Source organism: Uloborus diversus, chromosome 4, assembly GCF_026930045.1.
Source record: "Uloborus diversus isolate 005 chromosome 4, Udiv.v.3.1, whole genome shotgun sequence".
In the NCBI taxonomy this organism is placed as follows: Eukaryota; Metazoa; Arthropoda; class Arachnida; order Araneae; family Uloboridae; genus Uloborus; species Uloborus diversus.
The window spans coordinates 137068132-137088310 of NC_072734.1; the positions used below are offsets into that span (position 1 = coordinate 137068132).

General features: G+C 32.8%; 2 protein-coding genes across 2 annotated transcripts; one reads left to right on the forward strand and one right to left on the reverse strand.

Annotated features, from left to right (window-relative positions):
- Window positions 1–10875: 10875 nt before the first annotated feature.
- On the reverse strand, window positions 10876–14626 carry LOC129219850 (dynamin-1-like protein). The gene has a single exon (XM_054854160.1). It carries the CDS (start codon window positions 14430–14432, stop codon window positions 12219–12221), a length of 2214 nt encoding a protein of 737 aa, XP_054710135.1. The 5' UTR covers window positions 14433–14626; the 3' UTR covers window positions 10876–12218.
- Window positions 14627–15211: 585 nt separating this feature from the next.
- LOC129220227 (uncharacterized) lies at window positions 15212–19710 on the forward strand. The gene is made up of 4 exons (XM_054854591.1): window positions 15212–15458; window positions 17514–17604; window positions 17895–18013; window positions 19293–19710. Exons 1-4 carry the CDS (start codon window positions 15299–15301, stop codon window positions 19418–19420), a joined length of 498 nt encoding a protein of 165 aa, XP_054710566.1. The 5' UTR covers window positions 15212–15298; the 3' UTR covers window positions 19421–19710.
- Window positions 19711–20179: the final 469 nt, after the last annotated feature.

The window sequence follows — 20179 nt, forward strand, 5'->3', positions numbered from 1 at the left end:
GCCATCAACTTGCAACGAAAAGCAATCGGCCGCTTTCAATTGTTCAAGAATAGGTGACATTACAGTCTGTGAAACAACATCTAACATATCTTTGTACGTATTTGGATTTCTGTAATGATATACGGACGCAGGTGGATTGAATTTTGTAAATGTTGAGTTCAATCCATGTTCCCCATAAATAGCAATCTGAGAGTCGGAATGGATTTTAGACAGTGATCTAGACGGCCAAGAGTTAGCAGACAACGTTAACTGTCTACTGTCATTATAAACGTCTATTGCCATTTCAATTAATTGACTTACAATTTGGGATTCCTGAGATTTTAGTACTTTAATCCAAGGGTGCTGTTCGGAATGCTCTAACCATAATTTTTGCGCTTCATCTGCCTTTAATGCTGCTTGATGGGGCTCCCCAAGTAAATGGTCAATGATTCGCTCAAGCTCTTTTCTGCCATCGCATCGTATGCCATCAGCAATCGGCAATTTGCCGTTTCGGGATAATTTTTTTGCTTCATTCAATTGACGAAAACAGACCTCACATTTTAGGCCTGATCGCTTCCCTAGTTTAACTTTTTTAAATATACTAGGCATACTATTCAGCAACCATTCCTTATCCAACTTGTAACCCTTATAAAACTCATTTTTTCCGACTGTATTCAAAGAATTGGTTATATTTCTATCAGAAGAAACAGTTTTTGATAGGCTAGCAAAAGTATTGTTAAAACTTATTATTCCATCTGAAGCATCAGCAGAAACACTTGCTGATGATGAAGGGTCAAGTACAGCTGTTGGAGCTATTTGAATTTGTTCAGGTGTTGTGCTCAGTTCATGTGATTTCTTTTTAGAGGAAGAAAGGGTGAAGAAATCTGTAATTTGACGCTTAGACATGTTTTCTTGATAAGTTGAATATCTAAAAATGCAAATTTGAAAGGTGAAACAATTTTAAAGACTCTATTATGAAATGTAACTAAAAATCATCTTATTTAATGTTCGATGACTTGAAAAACGCAATAATAAAAATACATGAAAAGAAATTTTTAAAAAAAGTCTTTAAGAAGTGTGAAATACTTTTGTGTAAGTGCTTAAAACAAAATTTTAGAATTATTATCTAAAAACAAAATTAAAAAACAATGGGCTCAACTCACGGTACGGCAACGGTCAAATTAACTTTTCGCCTGCAGTTTTTTATTTATTTTTTATTTTTATTCAGTATTCAGTGCTAGTAGTCTTCTTTACTAATAATAAAGCTGAAAGTCTCTCTGTCCGGATCTCCGTCTGTCTGGATCTCTGTGACGCGCATAGCGTCTAGACCGTTCGGCCGATTTTCATGAAATTTGGCACAAAGTTAGTTTGTAGCATGGGGGTGTGCAGCTCGAAGCGATTTTTCGAAAATTCGATGTGGTTCTTTTTCTATTCCAATTTTAAGAACAAAATTATCATAAGACAGACGAGTAAATTACGAAATTATCATAACGTGGAACCGTAACGTGGGCAAAAGTTAATAGGCGAGATACGAAATTATCATAACGTGGAACTGTTACATGGGTACAAGCCAATTGGCGAGAAAATTCACCACACATTATTTGTAAATATACAGGCGAACCAAAATAACTTTTTATTTTTCTATTACGGGCAAAGACGTGCGGGTGCCACTAGTGCAACATAAAATCGTTTAATTTAATTATCATTGGACTTGAGACATGTGATGAACATGCGTACTGCTTATACAGAAGTACGATTGAGTGAAAAAGTTAATAAATGGGATAAATAAAAAGACTGTGAGCTGTAACCTATTTTCTAATGAGGAGCCAATAGGCTAAAAAATCAGGAAAATACGATTATAGAAAGAGTATTCTTATTCTGTGTAAAATGAGTCTTTCTGTTACAACATTTCTAGGTAAAAATTTTCTTTTTATAAATAAAACTACAGTCTTCCCCATTTAATCGGGTAACGGATAATCGAATACCCCGCTTATAGGAATATAAATATGTGGAACAAAAATAAATAAATAAATCCCTTAGCACTAATGTTAAATCTCCCCGCTTTAAGATATATTTTATTCATCCATACCCCGCTTAATCGCATACATATTCAAAGTTTCTTGGCCGAAAGTTCTTGTTTCAAGTCTATTTTTACATCTCTTTCTCGCATAAGGTCACTTTTAACGGAGCACAAAAGAGAGTAATCTTATTAGTTGGCCTCTAGCTCTGCTTTAGCCTCTAGTTGTAATCTTATCTAAGGTTGTAAAATGTATCAGGGGTTAGGTAGGAACGTTGGAAGAATTGGACCACATGCAGTGAGCGGGACTTAAGGCTCTCTGGTCCTGTGTGTGGAAAGTGGTTCCCATGGCTGTTTAGTTCTTGTTCTTGGAAGAGACATTTGTCAATGTCATTGTTAGCCTTGGTTTGACGTGTGACGAGGTTCTGTAGCTGGAGAATACGGAAAAGCTCTTCCCGAAATCGGTTGATTATTTATTTTCAGCTCTGCTTCCAATTGATTGTGATTGTGGGGTAAAATGAACGCAGCAAGGAACGACGTAAGCTTATACGTTCCTTTAAAAGTTTTAAAAGCAATTAAAAATAAGAAAAAAACGCAGAGGAAAAATTGCGAAAGCATTTGGAATTTCTGAACTCAGGATTCGAGAATAAACCAAAACGCTGATAAAATTGAGGAAGAGTTCTTTAAAAAATATATATAAAACGGAGAGATTTTACGTAAAAACATTAAATGTTTTAATTTTGATGAAATTCATGTCTATATTTAAGGAACGAAGAATCATTTATGATTTACCGTAGTAATAATGAATATAATACCAGCAAAATACATTAACATACATTTCTTGTATTCCCCGTATAGTCGAATAAGGCAGGTCGGAACCGCTGATATTCATTTAAGTGGGTCTAACTCTTAAGACATTTTAAGCTGAAAGAATGCATGTGTTAACAGACGCCAAGGAATCGGATTTTCAAATAGTACAGTATACTCTCAGTGACGGTTAATACATGCAAGTGACGTCATGCAAACAGAGTATTTGTTTACTGAAAGTTTACTGTGTGAGAAACGGTGGGGGGGGGGGGGGTAGCTCAGCTGTGATTATAGGATCTATTTTCTGAACGAATTCACGAACGCGCTAAAGTACCACAGACGATGCACAGATACATTGATACACAAATACATCAAACATATAACCTTGCTTTGTGTGTCGGGCGTTAAAAAACCATACGATTGAAAAAGAAAAATATATTTTAATGAAATCATGCTTTTATTTTCAGAACGTTAGAATCAATATTACAGGTATTTAATAGCTTTTACGTTGAAGACTTTTTTTTTTTAAGTTGCTATCGGGTATAAAAGTAGTAATAAATCGATATTTATAGTTATTATCAGTGGTACAGATTTCAGATCAGAGTGAAAATACTTGCTTTGCCTCTTTTCTCTTTCAATCCTAGCTATCTATATTAATTAATTTTATATTGGAGAAATATTGTAGTTCATTCGTATAAAATAAATTACAAGCGCCAAGTTTTTAAAACTACTTAAAACGTAGGCTAAAACTGCCCACTCCAATTGTTGCACCTAAAGCAAACTTGTTCAATTTTATACTGGCATGAAGAACAGGAAAATAAAACATTGATAAAGCGTTAACCATAAAATCAATTTAACAAAATCAATGTTAAAGTGAAATCAATAACAAAATATCACACATTGAGATTTATGAAATAATAACAAAGAATATCCGAATTTCGGCAACTTATAAACAAAATTTTATTTGAGTGTTATTTAAAAATAAGTTAAAAAACAATTGCTTTACTAACAGTTTACTAGTGGGAGAGAGGAGGGGTAGCTGTCACGTGATAGGGTCTATTTGCTAAGTATTTGCTGCCCTATTAAACTTCTTCCTTTTTTTTTTTTGAAATAGTTTTTTAAAAATGAAAAAAAAAAAAAAATTTCTGCCATAATTTTGTTGCTTTTCAAATCAGTAAAATGATTTTTTCTCAAAAATAATATTTATAATGAAAAAAATTAAGAAAATGAGTTTGTTTCTAACAAGTGAAAAGTTTTTGCAATCAAGGGTATTAGCCAGATTTTGAAATATTGTTATTTATTTATTTTTATTTTCTCACAATATATGCTTTATACTTGATTACTACGTGCTTCTGAAAATTATAATTTTGCACATATTTTAGTCAATTTTCCAGCTTTTTAATTCATTGTAGTAACTTCACAAAAATATCACAGATAAATCGCAATATTTTAAAAGTATGACGATAATACATGAAGCAATCATTAAAAAATCAATTACCTATGCAGTGAGAAATACATACAAATTTAACATTAAATAAGAGATACTATTATAGAAACTCTAATATTGAAATAAATAAATAAACAAATAATGCAGACAAAATGAAAAGCATATTCGAATTAAACTCTTTAAATTTCTTCAACATAAATAAATTTTTAGTTAGGTGTGAGTTTTGGAATAATTATTCATAAGCAAGGTATCTAAGCGTTTAAAGTTGAATAATATTCCAAAATATACAGAATGAATAACAAGTACACAGAATAATCAATCCGAAAATGCCAAAACGAAAAAGAAAGGCAGATAGGTACAAAAGAAGAACAATAAACAAATAAATAAACACTATACTTTTACATTTCACGCGAAAAAAGCAGATGATAACATTTATTACCAGAGACGCGATTGTTTTTTTCTCATTACAACAGTTGGATCATATTAAATCTGCATACCAATCACAAATCAAAAAAAGGAGTCAACTGTAAATTGAAAGCAATAATCAACCTTGATTGAAATTGAATAGATATAATATGTAGTATGTATATATGTGCGGCCCTTGGGCACCACTGTTTTAGATTAACGAAAATATTTCAATGATTTAAATTAAAAATCGGATGAAAAACAGTACCAAAGAAAAATATCGTTTTCACAAATTTTAGTTTTGAGAAAAGAGGACATTAATTTATTAATATTGTTTTTTAAATCGCTGTTAAATTGCATTATAACTCCCTCCCCCTATTCCCAAAAGTTTTTTTGACTATGCTGTAGTAAGTAGAAAAGAAAGAGGAGTATAAAGAGGCAAACCAGCAGTTTGGCAGAGGCAGAGTCTGGCAGTGTAACCTAATTATAAGAAAAATTTCCTACATTCCTTTCTTTATGTTACTAACTTCTAATATATGAATTTTAAAAAAGGGTCATGTTTAAAATTAAATAGGCGAAATTTTGCTTATTTGAGAACACTCAAGACTTAACTACTACTTCGGATCATCTTATTTTTATTGCAGAATAAATTCAGAGTGATAGAAAACGAATTCAAGTCAAATCAGATTTTTTTCCAGTAATAAATATTAAGAAGATGAAACACAAAAGAGAAACGAAAACAAAATAATCGAATTTTAATTCGTAGCATGTGACTAACTCAGGGGTGCCCACCCCCTAAGAACAAGGGTGAATCCCCACCCCTAAGTGTCGCGAAGACCCCTCCAAAACAAGAGCCTCCCACCAAAAAAAGTGAAAAATACTACTCAAAACAAACCCCTAAAAATTTCAATGGCACATTCTGCGCCATAACCCTCTCCCCCCCCCCCAGGTAGGTACCTCTGACTAACTAAAAATATAATAAGTGAAACTTACTGTGAAAAGCAAATACTTCTTTAAGTGGCTAAATTTCAGTCCAGATAACATCCAACAAATAACTTTTCCATTGATGAAGCATGAGGGACCACTGTTTTTATAATAAGAGAACAAAAACAAGATAAATGTCAACTCATGCCACTTTTATAGACAATGAAAAATGTCAAAAGTACGAAAAGCAAAACTTACCGAAAACAAAATACATCATATGTTGGTGGAGAATTCCGATTGTAATCGTCCCTTAATCTGGAGAGGACTTGGGCATATAAAATTTATGCACTGAATTCTTTGTTAATATTCCATTCCCTGGGGAGACTTCGGCGTATTTTTTTCCCACTTTAATTGCACTTTGGGACTATAAGCGATCCAAAACTAGCCAGTACAAGCAGCTGGAAACATATAATGGTAACGTACAAGTTTTAACGCGCAAATCCCATTTTCTTTCACAAACGATTTCCTTCTTGAATTCCTTCTTGTGTGGTGATCGTCAGTTATTAGCCTAAAGCAGAAGCTATTAATGAGCTTCTAGGAAACTATCGACCCCTCCTTCGCATTTGGTCTCTATAAACTTGGGAAAATGCTTCTTTTTGCCTGCAGCTTCAGATTCAGACAAAAAAAAAACAGGAAATGCGTTTGCTGAAGGCTAGGGACATTCGACTTGATGTAGATGATGGGGTATTATAGTAGATTTTGTATTTCAGCGCTTTTTGAAGATTCTCGAACAGATGGCCCTTCGCTCAGGAAAGGAAAAAAAAAAAGGTTTTGCAAAGATTTAAAATCAGTTTACAAAAATGAGGACAGAACAAATATTAGATTTTCCAATGTCGCCCAGTGGTTTGATTTTTCATCTTCCAGGCGACAATTTTTTTTCACTAGGCAACATTGGTGTCGTCTAGTCCCTATCTTAAAAAATGCTCTGAACAATAACCTCTTACCTCTTATACAATAACAATTAATAGTTGAATTATTAATTATAAAACAATGAAATATTGAAGGATTATAAAAAAAAATTGCTTATATTTTAATGGGAAAACTCGTCGCAACCAGTCAGATCAATATCATCAACGGAAAAGAGCGGAGAGTTGACGAGAGCAAGCTCTCAATTTCTTTCTCAAAATCAATAAAGGCGGTAGAATCAGTGAGGGGGGATCTTTGTTTTTAATCAATTATAGGCAGGTTTTGCTTATCTGAAATGTTTCTCTCTTCCCTCCCTCTCTCCCCCCAGCCCCCGAGGCAATACTTTTTCTAGGAATTCGTTTGAACGCCAGCGATCGGGCAAGGACGTAGCCAAGGGGGGGGGGGGGGTCCATGGGGTCCGGACCCCCCCCCCCCCCTTCCCGAAAGACCACTGTCTGCTTTTTCTCGGCTGTTGCACCTCACGACAACAAAAATTTTCCAAAGAGAGAAATTTTATGAAACCCGGTATTTTCCCCTTAAATATTCCCATTTATCGACAATTTTCCCGCGTCCGAGTCAATTCAGAACACGAGAACCTCGTGAAATAACTGCGGGTTCCGAGTTGCCGCCGGTCTCTTCCTGTGTCGCGAAGAATCCGTCCGAAAACGACGAATTTCCAATTCAACCCAACTGGGTTGTGACCTTCGGCCCCTCTCCCTCAGCCCACCAAATTGCCATCGGCAAAGTAATTGAAAACAAACATTCCCCAGTCTCATTGGGGTGGTTTTCTTTCTTTCTTCTTTTCGTTTTGACTCTTTTCCCGTTTGGACTTGATTTCCTAGACACATGCTGCACGAAGGACAGCCAGAGTGAGGTGCATCCCTGGTGAATTAGTAATTGAAATTCCTATTATTTTCTGTTTTAACACACAGTTTTTTTCTACCACGCGCTTATAGGAAACATATCTTGAACAAAATTGTAATCAGAAGAAAATTAAGTGTACATAAACTAGGTAAGTTGTAGTGTTTCCTTTTAAAGTTTTCTTAACAATACGAGCAATTTATGTGTTAATATGTTTTCCCATTTAAAAACTAAGTTCCGACAGCAACGAAAAAAAAATTCTACACATTTCGTGTGATTGAGGATGAGAAAAAATAAATATTAATTATTAATTTTTTTTTTGAACTTTATATTTTTGGTATGATTTATTTCAGATTCATTTTATATTTTGATTAATAATCTTATTTAAACTTTTAGTTTATTTTTAACAATAATAGATTACTTATCTCCCCGGAAGCTTACAACTTTTAAACTGTAATCCTGAAAAGTTCGTTTTTTTTTTTTTTTTTTTTTTTGAACATAAGTGAATAAATAAATTTGAAGTTGATGCAACGAAATTACTTTTCGCTGTATCAAAATTTTATGAAGCGAAGAATGAAATTGCAAGTTCGGCCATATTAACACATGTAATTTAAAAGTAATTATTAGAAATTCGTACTGTTAAATCTTACTGAAATGTGAGTCTATGGTCCCAAGAGAAGAGCTAGCTAGTCATTTTTAACTGAAGAAAAAAATCTTTCTTCGATGTTGTTCCGTTTTTCAAGAAAAGAATATTTGTATTTGTTTCATTGGAATAAATTTTCTGATTAGTATTTACCGCCTTTTTACTGAGGAATTATTTAATAAGCGTCTATGCATCCATCATTAGTAAATTGCGAAGGTAGCATTAAACGTAACAAAAAACGGACATGTGCATTTAACTATAAAATTACTAGGTGAAAGTTTCTGCTATTTACTACGCATATAATTAAAAAAAGGTCATAGCGAGGTACATTTTCTTGTGTTTTTCACGTCTATATTAGATTTTTTTTTTAACTCTTAATTTCTTCAAGTTAAAATTATTTGCTATTTCTTGCAATAGAATATCTTTTACTAACATCACATAAAAGAAAGAAAAAAAAAAGTCAATACCTACGTTATAAAATATGATATGCTTTCGAGAATACATGATTACAAAATCGCTCCTAGAATGGAAGTTATACCAATTTGAAAATGAAAGAATCAAAAGTGTTATTATTGTTAGATGAATTTTGGAAGGTAGATTTAAATCATTACTGGATTTTTAACCACAATCATTCTAAGATTTTTTTTACAAAAGATTGTCTTTAGGCTTTTGAACATCAGATGACTGTTGAGCAAAAAATTTACAAACTGAGGCTATAAGAAACCTATAAGTTTTGATTTCAAAAATTGGCTAGCTTTATGCATATTACATATTGTTTAAAATGTATCTAATTTAATGCTACTGTATTATCGCAATCGCAAACGGGACGAAGATTACCTTAATGATCAAAATTTGACGTTCGACTCCAAATCATGGAATTTTCGAGTCGAACACTTGCTTACTGCTAATAAAGACAGTAAAGTAACCAAGTTATAATCAAATATTGACACGATAATTCGTAATAGAGTATATTGCCATTTTCCCTGTAGTTGTTTACAATTATATTTTTAATTTGAAAAAGACTGATTCGTACAGAAGTTTTTTTTGTATTGGCAGAATAAACTGAACTCGTGTTTGGTGGTGAGATAGGTGGGTGCGATGCCTCCTCTTGATCTTTTAAATGAAACATCAAATTGAAAACATCAGAGGAAAATCGCCAATAATGTTTAAATCATTCATGACCTTATAAAAAACATTTATAAAAAGCAATCATTTGCATTTTTTCCAAAATGTTGTTAAAATAAAAATACATAGATGCTTAATTTCACTCACCATACATTCCACTACTCGACAGGTAAAACATCTCTCGGGTATTCGTTTGGCTTGACAAAATTAAACCCCTAGTGCAGTTTCGCACCGAAGAGAGCTCAAGTGTCTCCATCTGGTGGAAACTCGGCATCGAAATTTCCTGTGCAGTCACATCCGCGCCTTAATGATAGCATTTGAAAGACTAGATGTCATATCGGTGGTTCGCACTAGGTCCGAAAAGGCTAAAGCCTCTAACGAAGCCCCATTAGAAAGAAAAAAAATGCCATAACGGATCCTAAGATAGCTTATTTTACCAATTCGTTTTGCAAAAAAATAATAATAACGATTTTAAAAAAACGGCAATACGCATTTTTTTTTTAAAATGATTGCAACAAAGGAAGTCTCCATCCATCAAAGAGTTAATAGTTTGTTCAAGTTTTTAAATGATGGTTAGAAATGATAATTAGAAAACGGATAAAATTAGAAACTTCATTCAATTTCGTATAATCAAAAGAATGTTATAAAGTAGATAAATAAAGAACTAAATAACAAATAAATACCTTTGTGCTGAAACTTGGATTACTGATTATTTGAAATAAAGAACTAGTTCAAGCTTTTTAAATGAAACCTTGCTAATATTTTCGTCGAGAGGGTGGTTGAATTTTGCCAGAAATCTTGTTCAAATCGGACAGGGTGGTGGAATTACGTTATATTGCATTCATAATTATACATTCGACTCGATAGATATAGATTTCTTTATTTTTTTCAAATAAAATGACTTGTACATATTTTGTTGAAATATATTACAAAGCTTTAATATTTTATTAAACTATTACCTGCGTTTTCCAAGTAATCCATAGAACAGTTTTCGTTTTCCGATTTTCTTTTATTGTGAACTTTTTATTAATAGGAATTATATCACTCATTTTCAAAGTATCAGAACAGAGGAAGCTTATGTGATGGAATTTTTCTATCCATGTATGAAAACTTAGTATGGGAAAACTTTTAGTTTAATGTTAATTTTATAAACTGACTAATTTTTTTGCTACTTAATGTAAAATTTTTGTTAAATAATTTTTTAATAAATGCTCTATCAATTTCAATTATTTAATTAATTTTAGTTATTTATCATATTTTAATAATTAGTTTTAATTGGATTTATTTTTTAACGTAAATATGAGCTACTAATTTTGCTTTAGCATGCCTCCTCTTTTGAAGTTCGTGAAACCTTGGACCCCCCCCCCCCCCTTAACAAAGTTCTAGCTACATGCCTGGATCGGGGTAGGACTGCTTGTCCTTGACGTGTAGATGTCCTGTACCTTTTTCTCCCAATGCAGTGACAGGAGTAAAAGAGTAATCAAGAGGAAATTTCAGGGATCCCGGCTTGACCAAAAATGATAGTCTCGGATGCTTCTTGATATCATAAAAAGTTGAAAAAAGAAACATGCTGAAAAAGAAGTTGGTGGGCCGCATGCGGTCCGCCAGTTGGACAGCCCAGTACTAGACATTTATTATAAAAATTGCAAATGCAAATAGCAAATGATACATATTTGGCCTAATTTAGAAAACCACTCTATATTTTTTGACAGAAACTAAACAAAGATTTATTAAATGAGAAACAACTTTTACATAATACATTTTTGTTTACAAGCTTTTATCTTATGACCTACAATTCTGAGGAGATTTAGATGGCTTTTAAAAAAACAGAGGATTTTTACACAAATAATAGATTAAAAAAAGTCATTGAATTAAGACTCAATAACATTTTTAGAAGGTTCTTTACTAGTAATACGCAAACAAAAAGTTAAAAGGACGCATTAACAAACACTGAAAGATAACGAAATGTAGCAAATAAAGAAGTTTAATGCCTAGTCCTGAGTGAACCTGATAAGGTTACAACAAGCACCAGGGTTCGAAAATATCATGATATCTTCGAAAATATTGATAATACCCAATATTTTGATATGTATCAGATAATTTCAATTAGCACAAACTAAAGTCTTTGAAATAGTCAATGCATCCTCAAATCACTTTATTTTGTTATATTATAAGTACAATATGTAGACTTAAAATTAATGTTCCTTTCATAATTTACATCTAAGGTTGCGTTCAACGAGCTCGACCGGTTAGTTAATCACGTGACAGCTAATGATCACATGCTCCAATCAACCAATCAACTGCTTAAAATGGTAACCGCTGAGGTAACCAGTTGATCATAGAACGCTTCGGTTAGTAACCAGTTACTTGCCGGTCGACCAGTGAGTTTCGTCGAACGCAACCCAATATTTCATTTTACATTTCTATCAATTTTAATGGAGTTCAGTTAGCATAAGCTGTTTTACTCATTTTTCTTCTGTTAGCTACTTTTACATTTATATGATTCGGAAATAAATAAATAAATAATATGCATTACTCAGTGCACAGTCATAAGACAGTTTTTTTTTTGAACAATGTTTAATACTTAATTAGGGACTTTTAACATGAATTAAAATTGCAACATAACTAATAATTTTATGAATATAAAATACAAGTAAAAATGGAATATTATATTACTTTTTGGTTATTTTTAATAATAAATGAACAATATTACTATGATTAATATACTTTTTATATTGAAAATACCATAGTTGAAAACATAAATATTGAAAATATCATGATATTTTCAAAATAAATATCAGATATGTATCGTGATATATATTGACGAACCCTGATGAGCACCTTGATGAATTTTAGAACAAAGAGTCTTCACAGTAACACCAGTAATTATCTTGCAACATATATAGAATTTCATCAATTATCATGAAATTCAAAATATTTGTTTTCACACGATAGCAATTTTAATTTCTACATTAACAATTTATATAAGTTTGTGCAGTTATGCAATCCTATAGAAGCTTTAAAACAAATTATTTTAAATTATACTACCACATATGAGTTTCTCTTATTTCTCCTATGATCAAATTAGCCTTCTGTAGGGCTTTCAACATTTCTGCCGTCTCTTTGCGCCTGATTGCAATATGATCCGATTCTTGTAACAAGGTAGAGAAATTGTCATGTTTATACAAATGAGTGACAAGTTCACTCTGCAGATTGTCACGTACATAATTCACCAAAAAATGCATTACAGCCTTCGGAACAGAGTCTTGAATATTTTTCCGTACGATCATGAAATATGAGTGGATCAAGCGTTCAATAAGCTCACAGTCCTTCTTTTCCTTTGCTGATAGTTTTCTTGAAGTAATATTAGGAACTTCTGGCAATAAATTAACAGCTTTAACTGGACTTGGGCAGACTGCACTGTTCAGGGAGCTGGAAGCCTCAGGAGGTACTTTAGAGGCAGGTTCTTTATTTGATTCGGATTTGGCGTTCAAATTAAACAAATCTCCGGCCTGGCTCATCCATGTACTTACAGGACCCTGTAGATTTGAATCACTGCCACTCAGCTTACCCAAAGAATACAGGCTTGAAGATATTTTTGAATATTTCTTGAAATCCGAGAATCTATCATTATTTTCATTTGTTTCAAAACAATTAGATTCAGAAGGGATGATTTTCGAACTGCTATCCACGCGCTTACGTCCACTCTCTTCCAACTGTTTAACCAAAGAATGCACAAGTGCAGTATCTTTATGAAAATCCGGATGCTTTGTATTGATGTATGACAGTTCAATCGCAACAAGATTTTCTACCATGGCATTAGTAGCAGGTAAGCGACGCCTGAGTAAGTGCGTAACGACATCAACTATTTGCTCATGCAATTTCGGAAAACGGATAATTTCCTGCTGAACTTCGAGTCCACAGTGCTGGATTATGCGCTGCATTTCCTCATGCACAAGCTCAACACAATGTAAGCTCGGATCCAATAACCTTCTGATTTGTCGTTTAACAAGAAGTTCGAATGCCACTTCAGGAACGAACAAGGCCGGCCTTGTTCCGGTCGCATTTCGAATGGCGGTTAAGATGTCCCATGCTGTCAGTCCACTAAGTGGGTCTATGATGTCCAATGTGCGGCCAAAGGTTTCATGAAAAATGAAGCAAATTCGAGCTCCTCCGCACAGTTCACTTGTCTCAATATTGCGTGCTGTGCCTTCGATCGTGGCGCAATAGGCCGAGGCAAATTTGGTGATAATTTGTAGCAAAGTCTGACCTTGATCAACAGTCGCTTCTCCACAAGAATTCAAAAGCGACTGATACTGAGATATCATAATGTTGACTCTGGTTTTGAGATCTGGGAGGCAATCCCTAATGTGCTGCATCAAAAGTCTGTTTAGAGTTTTAGCAAGGAAGGCAGTTCCATTTCTAGAAGCTAATCCTGGGTATTTTCTCTGAAGAAAAATAGCTTCATCCTTAATTGCTTCTTCAATACTTTTCTTGTTTATAATATCCTGCTGCGAACGATTAACAACTCCTATTATACCCAACTTAACTGGAATAATCTTTCCGCACAACACGTCAACAGCATCAGTACCGGCATCCATGAGGTCCAATTTTGTTACAACAGCTAATGTACGTTGTCCATCCAAATCACACTCCCTTGCTAGCTTTAAGGATTCCGATGTAGCAAAATCTGTATTTGCAGGAGTAACTGCTAATATAATTGCATTTGGGTTACTAATATGCTGAAAAATGAGTTGTCTGATTTGGATTTCAATATCTTCTGGCTGATCCCCAACAGGAACTTTGGTAATTCCTGGTAAATCTACAAGTGTTAAATTGACTACATGAGGAGAATAAATCTTCAGATTAATTGGTTCTGAGCAAATTCCTTTATTTGATCCACTCATTCTTTCTGTTTCTGCTTCAATTTCTTTTCTGATCTCATCAAAATCAGAGTAAATTTTAGATCTTGTGTGTAGGAATTTACCCCACTCTTTCAGACCTAAAGTTCCTTCCTCAGCAGAGCGGACGGTTTCATCATCTTCTGTGACATAAATCAGTTGCAATATCAATGGGCGACGAGTAACTATACCTGCTCCTCGAGGAAGAAAATCCCGTCCAACTAAACTTTCAAGAACCGAACTTTTGCCCGAGCTTTGCGTTCCAACGACTACTATTTGCGGCAGCTGAATGGAATCTGTTCCTAATGTATGAAACACATCATGCAGTTTATTCATAACAGGAATTAATGCTTCCATTTTTCAACTAGGAGGAGTGTCGGTGCCGAAAAATACTTTGAAGGAGAAATTTCAGATTATTAACACTCAGAACGGATAAATAGTTCAAAACATTTATTTCTCGACTGTGGATCTTCAGAGGTTACAAATAACTAAATATTAAAGACACATGTGATGCAACCTTCGCGCGCATGAGCGTTTTTATTCGTTCAACGTTCAACTTCAAACAACTTTCAGGGCTTGGCAGCTTTGCTTGACCCTTTGGCAGGATAAATCATTTTAAAATTTCAAAACATTGAAAATCATTTGGAAGTTTTCTCGCCAATTGGCAGGAGGAAGCAGGGTTGCCACCAGATTAATAATTAGAGTTATTGTAATTAGTCTATTGGGGTTGCCAGATGACTATTTAGAAAAATAGCCAAACCACATCATGAAATTAGCCAAAACTGGGATCAAAAGTAGCCAAAATGGCTAGTATGAGCCAAACTAGGCAACCAGAGAGAGGAAGGAAAAAGTTGTTGTAACCTATAGCAGTTAATGTTGCCAAAATTAACTTTTAAATCTTTGAAAAACTAAAAAGGGAAACTAATGAAAAAGAAGTTCTTGTTTTACTTTAATGGATCCTTCCAATTTAGTTTAAACCATTTCATCTTTCCGTAAATACTTTACAAGATTAAACTGATAGTTTTAGGAAATCTTCATGAATCATATTATTAATGTATTCAAAACATCGTATTGGCAATATACGTTGTTGTATAGTCTGCTATCTTTTTTTTCCTATTAGGTTTTGAAATGAAGCTGTCTTAAATTTAAACAAGTGTTCGTTTTTATTACCGTTTGATTGTAAGTATGCAATAAAAAGTATAAGCATCAAAATTTCTTACGAAATGATGCCGCATTGGTTGACGGTTACATTACGTTGCTGGATTGCATTTATTGCATTTACTAACTTTGGTGCTGCTTTCCGGTCTTTTACTAATGATAATTTTCTGCATTCAAAATTTTTTGGAAATGAAGTCAAAGAGTCATCTTTACAACAACTGCAAGGTTTTTATAATTCTTTAATTGTTCTTTCTTTTTAGCTTTATATTTTTCTCTTCGTTTAATGTCAAGTTGGACAAGTAAAAATCTAGAATAATACAGTATTTTTTATAAGTTTTAATGTAAATAACATGTTTTACAGCAATATTATGTAAAGTTTGCATGGTACTCTCTTCCAGTGCCTCTTTTTTACGATTTATGTATGCTGCAGCTGTCAAAAAGTTAACCAAAGTAAAAAATTTTTTAGTCTTTTTCTCTCTCTCTCTCTCTTTATTTATTTATTTATTTATTTATTTTTTTTTTGTAAATGAGAGTTATGGCAATGGCTGTTGGGAGATGTTAATCCCTTTTTGATTTTAAATTAATTTTTTTTTAACGGAAGTTAAAAATAAATAAATTTTGTTTAAAGCCTTCAATGTTCACCAACCCTTTCCAGCAGATCACCTCACAAAAATCACCAAAATTTGAAGTATCAGAAATCCCTCTGATTAATTTAATGCTATTTTTCTCTCTATTAAGGGACCATTTCATACAGCTTCCCTGACATACCCATTTTCTCTCCCGCTCTCTCAAAAAAGAAAAAAAAAAGTTTTCTATCAGTAACTTCATCAATTAGTTGCTGCTTTTGGTGTAGCCAGAAAAAAGAGGCATTTTGGGGTCATTTCCCCAGAAACCTTGATTATAGCACATATTTCCATTTCTAATGTGGTAGTTTATTTACATCTACAGGTAGCTGAAATCAAAACCCCTACCCAGACGCTAATTTCTGGCTGTGCTAGAGAATTGTAAAAACAGTCATAACAAAATGATACATTGACATAATTGCAACCGTTACGAAAATTTTATCCAAATGAAGTGTCTGTGCCAAATTAAATATGCATGAATGATTTTCTTGGCATGGAAAACGACACAATGTGCAACATACCAGCCAGCCGGGTTATCACATCCAGACTGAAGTTTCATTCTTGTTGGAACTCATCAGTCTGGATTAAGGAATGAGCTGGAGGCAGATGTCATCTCATTGAATCTGTGAGTGGCAACAAACTGGCAGAGATTAAGTAAATTTATCTCATCAGCGAGTGCCTGCAGCATGGTTCGGTTCAACTCGTGAATTGAAAGCAAACGCCTTGGCTTATAGGTGGTGACTTTCTGCTTAAGACACAATATCTTTCAAACAATACCACAGCCTGAATTTACCTTCTGTCTTCTAGGGGGGGGGGGAGATCATAGCATTCCTTATATGTAATTAATTGAAACATCACTATCAGCAGTATGATGAGTTTAAACAAGAGGTTAAAAATCTCATTTTGAAGTAGTGGAAAAAAAACCGAACAGTTTTTTCTGGTTTTTTTTTTTTTTTTTGGATGTGTGTGTGGAAAAAATGGAAAAATTCATTTCCGATAATTTAAAATATTTTCTTCAAAGTTACATCTTAAAAAATAGCATAAAGTGTAAACTGTTTTAAAATATATGCTATCCATTTTTTGCTCTTTTTTAACAGAGCTTGCACCAAAACAGAGGTGCGACCCCCCCCCCCCTAATACCAAGGGCACACTCCCCTAAGTATTGCAAAGGCCTCCCCCCCCCAAAACAGTGAAAAATACCTCTCAACCCCCCCCTTTTCCCCAGAAAATTTTTAATACTGTAGTGTAGTCTTCACCATGACCCTCCCCCCCCCCCAGTGGGCACACCTGACTAAATGTTTACTAAAAAGAACTTTTCTGTTTCAAAACTGCCATTAGCTTTCCTTGTTTAAAATGCAAGGAAACTGTCCTAATGGAGTCATTGTTCAAATATTGATCTAGGACAGGATGTGATTTTTGTAAATTGCTAAATAAGTTTGCATTTTTTTTCTTGTTTTATTTATTACTTTTAACAATCTTGTTTTTATTTCACAGTTTGTTACATGCATTTAATACATTACATAGTACGCATTAAATGAATTTATGCTCTTTAAAGCTTAATCTTTTCATAAATAAATCATATCTTAAAATGTCAATTTCTTCATTGGTATAGATTTTTTTTTTTTAATGTTTTGATTTTATTCTCTCTTTTATTTAGATAGATCTGTTCTTGGCAGAGTATATGGATTTTGGTCTTTGATTAATGGCATCATTTTGTTGAATTCTTTCTTTTTTATCGAAGAAAAAAAGTAAGTTTCTTATAAAGAGTTAAAAAAAAAAAATCACATTGTTATCTCTTAGTAATTTACTTTAAATAATTTTTCTGTGTCTCATTTTACACATTAAGTATAACCTCAAGAACTCAGAACATCTGAATCATGGATTTTTACCATTTTTAGTGGTATTACTGAAAGAAAAAAGTTTTTTTGTAAAATTATTCCAAAAATCAAATAAATATGAAATAAAAAATTCAAACGTTTTTTTAGTAATTTCTTTTTAATGAGAAGAGTCATGTAATCATATCTAATTTACTTTTCAGGATTCTATGGCTCGCAGTCTGTGTAATTGTTCTTTACCTTAGCTTTTTTGCTATAGAAGGAGGTTTGTACAAGACTGTTTTGATTCATGGACCAACAATTTATCCTTGTGTGTTAAGTGGTAAGTTGTAAGATGTCATTCTTCGTTCAGATAATTAGATGTACATATTTTGAGAAATATTTTAATATTTAGAGTTCACTAAAAATTCTTCAAAGATAACAGAACAGATTTAGAATGATGAAAATTCAGGAAAGTAATTGAAAAAGAAAAGAAAGGTACTCTTGAGCTTTATCATGAAAAAATTATTATGGAATGTATGCTAATTAAATTATTTAGTACATTGCTAATTTCAAGAAATGTTAATTTTTAATAAAGAAAAAGTAAATATTTCATGCAGTATACGGACAGTTAGGTTATCCCATACAGAGATTGCAGTTTTGCCCTTGTTATGAACTCAACAGTCTGGAATAGGGAATAACCGAGCTGGAGACCGATGTCATCTCATTGAAGCTGTGAGTGTCAACAAACTGGTTGATAAAGCAAATTTATCTCACCAGCGAGAGTCCGCTGACATGGTGCAGTTCAACTCGATAATCTCTGGCAGGGACAACCAAACTGTCAGTATATTGCATGTAGTTCTGCCTTAGCCCTGGCTTAGCGGTAGTAACTTACTGCTTAAATCTTTCATGCTCAGCAAAATTTGTCTAAATATATTTCTTGATAGTAAATATCATAATAAATACCTTGCTGTTCTTCAGGACATTCTCTGAAATTTGTTATAGTGCAGAAGCATTTTTGAAACTTAAAACCTTGTTTAGTTTGAACTTTTTAATGTGTAATAGTTGATCAGAAAATGTTTCCTGCAGAGAGTGAAGATTTTCATTTCTCCTTGTTGCAAATACAATTTAATGCAGGTTCATTGTCAGTCTCACTCTCAGACTGAGCTGGCCACTCATTAAACACAAGGTCACAGATGGTGAGCACATGCTTTGATCGTTAAAGTATAAATTATGTGAAAAATAGGAAAAAAGAACTACATATGTCAATTTTATTCTTTTGCAAAACTAGAAATTTATTCATCAAAGTATTATTTTTTCTTACTGTACATTTGTTTATGAAATTATCGGCATTCGCTTTTAGATTTCAAAAAAAGAAATAATTATATTTAATTTGTTTCAATATTCAGACTTCATTAAAAAAAAATAATATTTTACTGATAATCTTTGCATACATTTAAGATATTTTTGATAGATAATAAAGGCGAAACGCGAACAAACTTTTTAGATGTGATACTGTTGTTGTAAGAAAAACATGCAGCCATATTATCTTACTTATGTATGACATGATGCTCTTTTTTTTTTCAGTTATAATAATATACTTTTAAACTTTTATCTTGCAGGTTTAACATTATTTTGGCTCCTTGCGGGCTTGAAATGTTTGTACACACCCAAAAAGGACGAATGCGATGAGAATGAAATATTGCGAAAACAATTTCCTTTCAAAAATACTTCAAAGAAAATAAGATAAGTTATGCATATTTCAATCTTGTTATAAAAAAAAAAAAAATACTGTGGTGTGTTGGTGTAAACTGAAAACAAAATAATTATGTTTGAAGACTTTTAAGCTCAGTCTAAAAAATTAGTAATTTTAAGAATGTACTTTGAGAAGAAGACTGCTTTACCTCTTTTGAAATATTCCTTGATGTTTTTTGACATCATAAGTTTATTATTTATAATGTTGCCATGCTTTTTAGGAAAGTTCGGATTTTTCTTCCTCTTCAGTTAATTCCAACTCTAGATCTCACTAGAAATTTCACAAGTTTTCATAATAATTATTATTATTTATTTTTTTCAAGGTATGCTTTTTAGTGTTAGAAGGGATTTTAAATAATGTGCTTAAATAGAGTACTTAAATATTTTAAGGACGTGAAATCTGTTCTGAATGTGACTGATTTTTTTTTTTTTTCGACATAGTTTGCCTTAACATTATTAACCATTACAATTTTTTTTAAAGATAAAGAATAAATATTTAGAGCTGGGTATTGAGGACTATTGACTTTTTAAGTTGAGATGGAAGTGAAACACATAATTTTTTTTTCTTACTATACTGTCATTGGAGTTTACTTAATTTTAAATTTTTCTTTGAATTGGATTTCATAAATATATATCTTAAAAAAATAAATTAGCATAATCTATTAGCTCTATGAGTCAACTCCTTTTTCCTCGCAATGTTAGCAGGCATTCCTGTGAGTCTCATTTTTCAGTTAATATTATTATTTATGCCATT

Excerpts from the sequence above, each read along its gene's own strand:
- LOC129220227 (XM_054854591.1), top strand. The coding sequence starts at position 15,299 with ATGATGCCGCATTGGTTGACGGTTACATTACGTTGCTGGATTGCATTT. Across the intron at positions 17,605-17,894 it reads TTTTTTATCGAAGAAAAAAA|GATTCTATGGCTCGCAGTCT; the intron begins GTAAGTTTCTTA and ends TTTACTTTTCAG. Across the intron at positions 18,014-19,292 it reads TTATCCTTGTGTGTTAAGTG|GTTTAACATTATTTTGGCTC; the intron begins GTAAGTTGTAAG and ends TTTATCTTGCAG.
- LOC129219850 (XM_054854160.1), bottom strand. The coding sequence starts at position 14,432 with ATGGAAGCATTAATTCCTGTTATGAATAAACTGCATGATGTGTTTCAT.